Raw genomic sequence first — 10673 nt, forward strand, 5'->3', positions numbered from 1 at the left:
GACATGTGAGACACTATCCACTTTTCACACTCCAGAAAGATGAGCCCATGGAGAATACCTGGTCACTTGCTCAGATGCTTGGTCAGCAGAACTGGACTTCAGTATACTAGAGAATAGTTGGCACACTGCACCACATCTAAATTTGGAAAGCAGTTTATGCCCTCTAGCTGCCTGGGTAGTCTGTAGCCCCCTCTGCCATGACATACTCTCCGGCGCGTGGGGGTCACATCCTTCCCGACGACAAAAAAAGAACCAGGGTCGCGCGGCACAGGTGCCGAGGTCGCGCTCAAAGGCAGACGACGGCCAAAATGGTCCCGAGCTGCTCAAGAGAACGATCCCGCAGGGCATAGGTTACTCTTTGTTTCTGCCTTGCTGCCTTTAGAATTCTTTCCTTTTCTTTGGTTCTGGAAAATTTGAGTATAATGTGCCTTGGTATTTTTCATTTGGGGTTTATTCTATATGGTGCTCACTCAGCTTCTTGAATATCTATTTTTTTATTCTTCCTTATGCCTAGGAAGGTTTCCTCTACTAATTCTTCCACAACTTTTTCAGTGCCTTTACTTGCTTCTTGCAATGGTGCACATGTTATTTCTCTTGATGGTGTCCCACATTATTCTTAGTTTTTCTTCTTTTTCCTTACATTTTGATTCTGCTTTTTGCTCTAGCAGATCAGTGGTGACAATTCTATTTTCTATTTCACTGATTCTGTGTCCCATCTCTCCAACTCTGCTTATGTGTCCCTCCATCATGTTGACAGCATCTGATACACTGGACTTCATATTTTGGATCATGGTTTCTTATTTTTCCAGTGCCACTAATGCCTCATTTGTTTTATCTTCATTGTTCTGAATTGCTTTATAAGCTCCTCCTGATTTTTGCTTGCAGTGTCATATAATTCTTCAAGTTTGTCTTTCACCCATTAATAATATTCAATCATTTTTCTTTTAAATTCTGTGTCAGAAAGTTCCATAAGACTTTATAGCTTCAGGAAATCCGTTGATACTGTATCACCTTTTGGGGGTAAGATCTTGCTTTGCACTTTTGTAGAATGTGTGATAGCCTGCTTCTTTTGTGACATTGCTGTGGTAGAGTTTTTCATGCCTGAGGCGAGTTCTTGATCTGAAGTCACTGCTCTAGAAAACTGTGGGGCAGCTACCCTGTCTGTGTTTCTCTCTGAACTTCTGACTCAGGGAAAGGTTCAGTTCAGGGCCTGGGAGAGTAGCCTTTTTTAGCTAAGTTAGATAAAGATGCTAAGGATTAAAGTAAAGGCAAGTTAGTTAGCTGGTCATGTAGGCACAGGTGTGGAGCTGTTGAGGGGGTGTGCTAGGCACAAGGTGAGGCAAGCATGAGGGCAGGGAAGCACAGGTTGGGACAGACATGCATAGGGACCTCACTCAGATTTCAGCTTTTCGGGTGTGCTTGTGTGTGGGATTCTTACTCAAATTCCAGCTCTCTGGCTCTCATTCAGCAGCTCTCATCCAGTGGCTCTCTTCTAGCAGTGGCCCTCGCCCAGCAGCTCTTGTCCCAGCAGGACTCTGGGTCTAGCGGGGCTTAAGAAAACTCAGTCAAATTCCTGTTGACCTCCTTGCTCCCAGTGGGTCAGTTGGGCTTAAGAAATCTCAGTCAAATTCCCGCTGACCTGCATGCTTCTGGTGGGTGGGTTCTACAGTGGCTCGACTGGCAGCTCTGGCCAGGGCTCAGTTGGCAGCTTCCGCTGAGGCCCATAACTCACTGATCCTGTGACTACCAAACTAATTATTTTAATAAAAATTATGACTTAAATTCCTACTGTCCACATAAGTCTCTGCATACCTGCATTGGTCTCTATGCACCTTCATCAGTGTCTGTGCAACACGCCTTCATGAAGTATTTTTAACTGCTTGATGATTCTAAGTGTTTTATTCTAAGAACAAGTTGGAAAGAAAAGGTTCCCCAGAGACTAAAACAAAAGTCAGGTTTACATAGCAGTGGAAACCTGGTGTAAAAAAAAAACCAACAGAAGAAGTAAAACACAGTGGAATATATGCACATCTATGCTGGAATGATCTTGGTCAAGGACATTTCCAACCTTTTGACTTTAGGATTAAATCCTTTGAGAAAGATGGCAAACTTTCCATCCTTTCCTTCAGTATCCTCACAATACCTTTCACGTTAATAGACACAGACTATTTGCAGGAAAAAACACTGTTGTCTTGAAATTCACCATTTAATTTATCATCTTTAATTTACCTTACTGAGAGTTTCTAATGATCTCATGTGAAAGGTGCTGTAGAATCCACAGTCAATATCTATGGTAGCAGCAGCCAAGAAATCAAGAGATACATTGCAACTGGGAAATTTGCTGTCAAGGACCTTTCCTAAGAGTGAAAATCCGAGAGTATCAGTTTAAAGACTAAGGTGTGCCTTGGTGTTTTAACTTGCTTCCTATGCCTCTGAAGGTTGAGCAATGAATAAGAAAGACCAAAGAAGAATTAATAATCAATGCCTTTGAATTGTAGTGTTGGTGAAGGGACTGAATGTAACATTGGAATGTAACACTTGGAGAACAAATATAGTCTGTCCTGAAGGAAGGGAAACCAGAAAGAGGCAAGGATGGTGAAACTTCATCTCACTTACTTTGGATGTATTTTCAGGAGAAACCATTCCTTAGAGAGAGATTGTGCTGGGAAAAGGAGAGAGTTGACAGAAGAGAAGAAGCCCCTCAATGAGATGAATTGACAGTGGCTACAATAGGCTTGAGCATAAAAGTTATTATGAGGCTGGTGCAGTATAAAGCAAAGTTCACAGAGTCCCTCAGATTCATAGTGTAATTGATGACACCTAAACACAACAATAAGAATATTTCATCTAAACAGTTTAACCCCAAAAGATTGTTGCTGTGGAGGTGATTCTGCCTGATCATGAGCATGTGATGTAGAATACAACTGCTGAGTAGGATTTTCTTGGCTCTATTTTTTCCCCTTTAAATTTTGTTTATTTATTTTCTGTTGCCAATGCACAGAGCAAACACACACCAGTTTCTACACATATAGTTCAGTAGCACTGATTCCAATCTCATCTTCTTTTTTGGAATGATTTTTGTTTTTTAACATAACCTCATTGCCTCTGACATTCTTATCTAATATTTGAATTAGCTGTTGCCATTTTTTGACCCCATTTAGATCAACCTTATACTTAAGGTCTCAAGGCAGACCTTATTGCATGAAATCTTTTAAAAAGCAGATTGTGACACCTTTATTCTATAATGCTGCTAGGTGGGTTTGAATTGCCAGACTCATGTTGGTAAAGGAGCATAAACTGTGCTACCTAGCTATCTTAAATTGGGCAATAGTGATTAGAAATTAGTGGGTACTGTCACCCAAGCAAAAGGAATGTATGAGAGTGTGTGTGTGTGTGTGTGTGTGTGTGTGTGTGTGTGTGTGTGTGGTGGATTTGAACTGCATGCTTTCAGGATTGCAGCATAGATTTTTTTTTTTAAATTTTTTTCTTAGCAGCACACTTTATTAGAGAGTTGCACTGCTAAACCAAAGGGTGTGCCTTTCTGGCGGTTCTAATTCAGCAGTGGTTTAAAGAGAGAAAGATGAGAAATCTTCTACCATTTGATTTGACTCCCTGGAGGGTAAACTATGAGTTGAGTCTGACTCTAGCAATAAGTTCTGAGTTATACATTACATACACGGAGCTTTGGGGACAGAGTCAGTAGGGAGTTACACTGCTAAGTCAAAGGTAGCACCTCTCTGTCAATTTGAATCCATCAGCAACACCAAAGGAGAAAGATGGACAATCTCCTCCCAGATTTACAGACTCTGAAAACCTGTTGGAGAGTCAGCTATGTATTGAGAGTGTTGAGTTGAGGTTATCATCAAGTCAATTCTAACTCATAATGACTCAGTATTTCAGGGTACAAAGTTTGCTTCAAAAGAGAATTTATCTAATTTTTGCCTATGGATGTTTCTACTTTTTTCTTCTTCTTTTTTTATTAATTTTAATAAACATTTACAGAGGTTTGGGATTTCCATTTATTTATTGCCGCACTTTTCTCCCTGCCCACCGCTCCCCACCAGTTCACTCCCCTCTCCGAAAAGAAAAAGAAAAAAAAAATTCCTTCATTAGTATACAATTCCCCCATCCCTTCCCCCCTACCCCCCCACCCCGAGTATACTTCTCTATGCAACCTTAATTCTGGATTCCTGTGCTAACCATAATACTCATCTCTAATCTGTTCTTTCCCTCATCTGTCTCAATACAATGTACATAATTTATCCAGTTTTTTCTGTCAGACCCATTCTACAACAGTGGCACCATGCAGTATTTGTCCCTTTGGGACTGAGATATTTCACTCAGCATAATGTCCTCCAGGATCACCCATTTTGAATAATATTTCATGAGTTCCTTGTTTTTCAATGCGGCGTAGTATTCCGTTGTGTGGATATACCACAGCTGCAGCATAGCTTTTTACAACTAGGCCACCAGAGCTATCTTCATACAAACATATGTATGCTTTTAATAAATTATTACAATGACCTTTGTTAATAATGAAAATGTATTAGCTAGTAAAGCAATTAATTTATTACAATTTGAAGACTATTATAAATCTAATTGGGATTATCTCAAAATTAGTGCCTACTATTTAGAAGGTACCCTACTGGCAATTTATTGCGGCTAGTTCATTAGTAATTTGTTGCTTTTTATTGCAGCTCAATGTTGTTTATAATGTGAAAAATTCAGAGTCTTCTAGAAGACGAAGATCTCTTCAAGATCAAGAAGCTTTTGATTTAGATGTTGTTGTAAATGATAATGAAGATGATATCAACCATTTGAATTTGAATGTATGCACAAGGTGAATGTTTGGGTCTCTCTTTTTTAAAAAAATGATTTGATGACTTAATTACACATAGTTGTTTAGCCGTATCAATTACCTATTTTTTTTTTAGCTATAGAAATATAAATCATTACATTTAACAAAGAATTCAATTGTGCTTTAGATTAAAACTTGATGCTACTAATTATATGTAGGTAAACTTGTCTGAAAATTACACATAAATTTCCTTTATGTATAAAGCAAATTTGAAAAAAATGATAAAATAATAAGTCTTTGTTATGATTTGTGAAAACTTTAAATTAACTTTAAATTATTTTATACTAAAATATAAAATTGTTTTGAGTTAGTACTTTATTGAAAAAATTATTTCAGATTCACATTTAACTTGTTATGTTTTTAACTTTATAGCCATAATACACATCCAGTGAAGACAATAAATATATATTTTAGACATCTAATTTAGTTGAATATTTAGTTCACCAGCTAGCTAAACTTTTGGAAGTGCTTATTTGGCTAATACTTTAATATGCCTTGTATCTAAAAGACCTGAGAAGCTCCATCAAAAATCTACTGACTGCTGAGTCAATTCCAATGCAGCTGCATTATTAAGCTTTCAAGTCATTCTAATGCACAAACTAATTTGAAAACTACTTCTTTGGAAAGGAAGAACCTTTATAGTTTCTTCCTCAGGCAGTCTAGCCTCTTTCTCTACAGTATGGGATTGGGAGTTTGCATCTTTACAAGGTGCTGTGATGCCAAGGGGCTGCTGTCAGCTCGTTTGAAAGGCCTCATTGCCTTGTGTTTTAGCATAGCTCTTATGTACTGGAAGTCACTCAAGTGGCCCTGAGCTGCCAGATGGTCTTCAAAGTCATCTCCTGGTGTTCACCAGGTAGTCAGCTTCTTAGCCATTACCTGCCTTTTTGTTTCATCTGTACCTCTCCATGCTTATAATTTTGGTGTAAAATGCCAAGTGTTTGCACTATTCCTCACCTTCGTGGGCATTTTGGATTAGCAATAGGGCAATGTCATAATATTACAGTGGCTTCCTTTTCAGCTGAATAGAAGAGAAATACAAAACCCATAAACTCACTGCCTTTAGTTTGAGACAGTTCATAGCTGACTTTCCAGTGGATTTTCACAGGCTGTAAATTGCACGGGAGGAAGTTGCCCATCTTCTTCCTTCATAGTAATAGGTTAGGTCAAATCACTAGAGAGACCCAATTTTTGGGTTAGCCACACAACCATCTACAAGACTACATCACCAGAGCTCCCTCGCTGAGACAAAAGTGCTTTTCCATTTATTCTTTAGATGGTATACCAATTGACATATTTCAGCTAACAGATGTTTCCCTGGACATGCTCACCAAATTGTGCCAAGAAATCTGGAGAGCAACCAGTTGGCCAACTGACTGGAAGAGATCTATATTTGTTCCCAGCCCAAAGAAAGATGATCCAACAGAGTGTGGAAACTATAGAACAATCTCATTGATTTCACGTGCAAGCAAGATTCTACTGAAGATTATCCAAAAATGACTGGAACAGCACATCAGCAGAGAACTGCCAGAAGTCCAGGTTAGGTTTAGAAGGGGTTGTGGTACTAGGGATATTGTAGCTGACGTTAGATAGATTTTAGCTGAAAGCAGGAAATACCAGAGAAATGTCTATCTGTGTTTCATTGACTATGCAAAGCTATTTGACTGTGTGGATCATAACAAACTATGGCTGACTCTGAGAAGAATGGGAATCCCAGAGCACTTGATCACTCTAATGCGAAACCTATACTTGGACCAGGAGGCAGTCGTCAGAACAGAGCGAGGGAAAACTGCATGGTTCAAAATTGGGGTGGGCTTACACCAGGGATGCGTCCTATCTCCATACCTTCTCAACCTGTATGCAGAACAGATTATCCGGGAGGCTGGGCTCTATGAGGAGAAATGTGGGGGTCAAGATTGGTGGAAGATCTATCAACAATCTGCGTTATGCAGATGACATAACCCTGCTTGCTGAAACTGAGGAGGACCTAAAGCACTTGATGCAGAGTGTCAAGGACTGCAGCCTCCAACATGGATTGAGGCTCAGTGTCAAGACAAAGATTCTCACCACTGGGCCAATTGGCAACATCAGGATGGATGGTGAAGAGATTGTTCACAGCTTTTGTTTGCTTGGCTCCACAGTCAACACTCTTGGCACCAGTAGCCAGGAAATTAAAAGACATATTGCGATGGGAAAGTCTGCTTTTAGGGAACTCTCCAAAGTACTGAAGAACAATGGTGTCCCTCTGGAGACTAAAGTGCATCTGATACAGGCCATGGTCTTTGCAATACCTTATGCATCAGAGAGTTGGACAATAACCAAGGAGGATAGAAGGACAGTTGATGCCTTTGAACTGTGGTGCTGGAGAAGAGTATTGAGAATACCATGGACTGCTAGGAAAACAAACAGATTCATCCTGGAAAGGGTTAAACCGGGTGGCTCCTTGGAGGCAAGCATTCTGAGGCTCCCTCTAACATACTTTGGACATGTTGTAAGGAGAGACCGGTCCTTGGAGAAGGACATCATGCTTGGGAGGGTGGAGGGACAGCGCAAGAGGGGAAGGCCCTCTATGAGGTGGATTGATTCAGTGACTGAGGTAATTGGGATGGGAGTGTCAGAGACAGTGCAATTGGCACAGGACAGAGCAGAGTTTAGGGCTGTTGTACATAGGGTCGCTATGAGTCTCAAGAGACTCGACGGCACATAACAACGACAACCACTTGCAGTGGAGCTACAGTTCAGAATAATGACAGTGTATTATAAGCACATTAAGTGAAGTTGATTTTAACTCATAATGACTTCATGCGACAGAGTAGAATTACTCCATAAGATTTCCTAGACTGAAATTGTTTCAGAAGTAGATTACCACATCTTTCTGCCGTGGAGTTGGTGAGCTTGAGCCACTTTATTTTTTCTTCTTTTAATAGCTTAGCTTAACCATTATGCCAACTCAGAGCTCCATATTATAAATAAACAACAATTATATATCACAAGGTGATGTTCTTAGCACTCTATCAATCACCTTTATATGCATCTAATTTATGCTTTACAAAAGTTCTATAAAGTAAGTGCTGTTGTCATTACTGCTTTATTCATTCATTCGTTTTGTACTTACTTCATCAGTAAGTACTGGATGAGTCTGTATTATGTGCCAAGCCAAATATTGTGTATGGCATGTAATAGTGAGCCACAAGAGACAAGTCTAAGGAGGAGATTGCCTATTCCTGTCCTGCAGAGCTGCTGGTGGATTTGAACCACGTGCCATTGGGATTGCAGCACAGATTTTTACCAGTAGGCCTTGTTGTTGTTATGTGCCATCGAGTCACCTGCGACTTATAGTAACCCTTTGTACAACAGCCCTAAATGTTGCTCTATTCTGTGCCAACCTTATTGTCTCTGACACACCTTCTCCCATTACCTAGTGACTTAATCAAGTCATCTCATCAAGGATCTTTCTCTCTTGTGCTGTCCCTCCACCCTGCCAAGAATGATGTGCCTCTCCAAGGACTGGTCCTCCTTGCAACATGCACAAAGTATGCCAGATGAAGCTTCAGAATCCTTGCCTCCAAGGAGCAGCCTGGTCTCACCCTCTCTAGTATGAACCTGTTTCTTCTCTTAGCAGTCCATGGTATGTTCATTACTCTTCTCCAGCACCACAGCTCAAAGGCATCTATTCTCTTTCTATCATCCCTAGCCATTGTCCAGCTCTCTGATGCATAATAAGTGATTGCAAAGACTATGACCTGCATCATGTACACCTTAGTCTCTAAACTGACATCGTCACTCTTCAGTTCTCTGGAGAGACTCTTGACAGCAGACTTTCCCAATACAATTCATCTTTTAATTTCTTGGTTGCTGGTATCAAAGTGTTGATTGTGGAGCCAAGCAAACTGAAGCTGTCAACAATGTTTCTTCATTGTTTATCATGATGCTTCCAATTGGCCTAGTGGTGAGAATCTTGTTTTCTTTATGTTGAGCTTCAATCCGTATTGAAGGCTGCAGTCCTTGACTTTCTGCAGCAAGCACTTCATGTCTTTCTCAGTTTCAGTGCCATGTGCATAACACTGATTGTTGATGACACTTCCTCCAATCCTGATGCCACACTTCTTCTCATAGAGCTCAGCCTCCTGGATGATCTCTTCTGTATATATATTGAAAAAAATACGGAGATAGGAGACATCCTTGATGCACACCTTTCTCAATTTTGAACCATTCAGTGTTTCTTTGCTCTGTTCTGACAACTGCCTTCTGGTCCAAGTATAGGTTTTGCATAAATATAATCAAGTGTTCTGGGATTCTCATGCTTCTCAGAGTTAGCCACAGTTTCTTGAGATCCACACAGTCAAATGCTTTTGCATAGTCAATGGAACACAGATAGACATTCCTCCGGCATGCTCTGCTTTCAGCCAAGATCCATCTGACGTTACCTATAATATACCTAGTACCATGGCCTCTTATAAACACAGTCTGCACTATTGGCAGTTCTTTTTTGATGTGCTTTTTTTGGATAATTTTCAGCAGAATCTTTTGTTCATGTGTTATCAGTGATATTGTTTGATATTTCTTCACTCTGTCGGAGCACCCTTCATGGGAATGGGAAGCAATATGGATCTCTTCTAATCAGTTGGCCAGGTGGCTTTCCTCCAGATTTCTTGGTGCAGCTTCTTGGTGAGCACATCGAGGGCAACATCTGTTTGTTGAAATACATCAATTGTCCACTAGGCTAACTTAGTAAGTGTTTAATTCTGATTTTGAAAATGGCTGAAAAGAGGAGTCTCATGAAGCTATTTGAGGGAGAGTTTTTCCTCTCAGGGAGTCAGGTGAACAAACAATGGGGGAAATGGGTGGGGACCAGGATTCAGTGTTTTATGGGACCTCAGCATTTATAAAATGAAAAAAAAAAATCCCTCAAACTCATTACTGGCAAGTTTGAACCAATTTATAGTTGATCGTCCAGTGGGTTTTTCTAGGCTGTAAATGCACATGATGGGATTGTCCATGTTTCTCCTGTGAAGCTACCGAAGGATTTCAACCTATAGAGAGACATAGCTGTTAAATTAGCAGTGCAGCTCCCTACGGAAGTGGCCACCAGAATTCACTATTTATAGAGACTGTTAATGAGAGGATTCACAATTCCAGTTCTTGCATTAGACATGAGGATAAGGTGAACAATAGACTTTTGGTAGGCAGATAATATATTTATATATGTATCTTCTTGTTAATTGCCTTCAAGACCCTACGAGTCTCACCAATTGCAACACACCAATCCCCATCACCCCAGTTACTGTATCAATCCATCTCATTTGGGGTCTCCCTCTTCCGTGCTGTCCGTCCACCCTTCCAACGATGATGTCCTTCTCTAGGGACCGGTCTTTCCTGGCCATGTGCCCAAAGTAAGTGAGACAGAGCTTCAAAATCCTAGCCTCCAAGGAGAGACTTTGTTTCATCCTCCCTAAGACAGACCTATTTATTTATTTTTTTTTGGAGGGGGGAGTTTGTTTGGGGTTTTTTAAAATTAAATTTTATTAATTTTAATGAACATTTAACTGAGATTTTGGGTTTCCATTCATTCATTGTTGCACTATTTTCTCTACCCTCCTCCCCAGTTCTTTTTTTTTTCTTCCCCTTGAAAGTCTGGTTTAATTGTTCCATTGCCACAGTGCTTGTTCTGATTAATCTTCTTTGTCAGTGTGTCCTTTGCCATTCCCTATCTCTCCTCCCAGAGAGAGACTTCACCCTGATTCACAAGGAAAAGGGGATGGCGTATTCTCTTAGCTACTTCCTGCTGAAAAAGGACACTGTAGGTTTCAGGGTGAAG

The 10673-nt window shown here is 40.3% G+C and overlaps 1 protein-coding gene across 1 annotated transcript in view; it reads left to right on the forward strand.

Moving 5' to 3' along the window:
* CD109 (CD109 molecule) overlaps window positions 1–10673 on the forward strand; it is a 216558-nt gene that overhangs the window by 195166 nt on the left and 10719 nt on the right. Inside the window, exon 29 of the mRNA XM_006896965.1 lies at window positions 4698–4840. Coding sequence (XP_006897027.1) covers window positions 4698–4840 — 143 coding nt within the window. The remainder of the gene's footprint in view (window positions 1–4697; window positions 4841–10673) is intronic.

The sequence above is a fragment of the Elephantulus edwardii genome, unplaced genomic scaffold, assembly GCF_000299155.1.
Source record: "Elephantulus edwardii isolate Elephantulus edwardi_28Jun2011 unplaced genomic scaffold, EleEdw1.0 scaffold00194, whole genome shotgun sequence".
NCBI classification, from domain to species: Eukaryota; Metazoa; Chordata; class Mammalia; order Macroscelidea; family Macroscelididae; genus Elephantulus; species Elephantulus edwardii.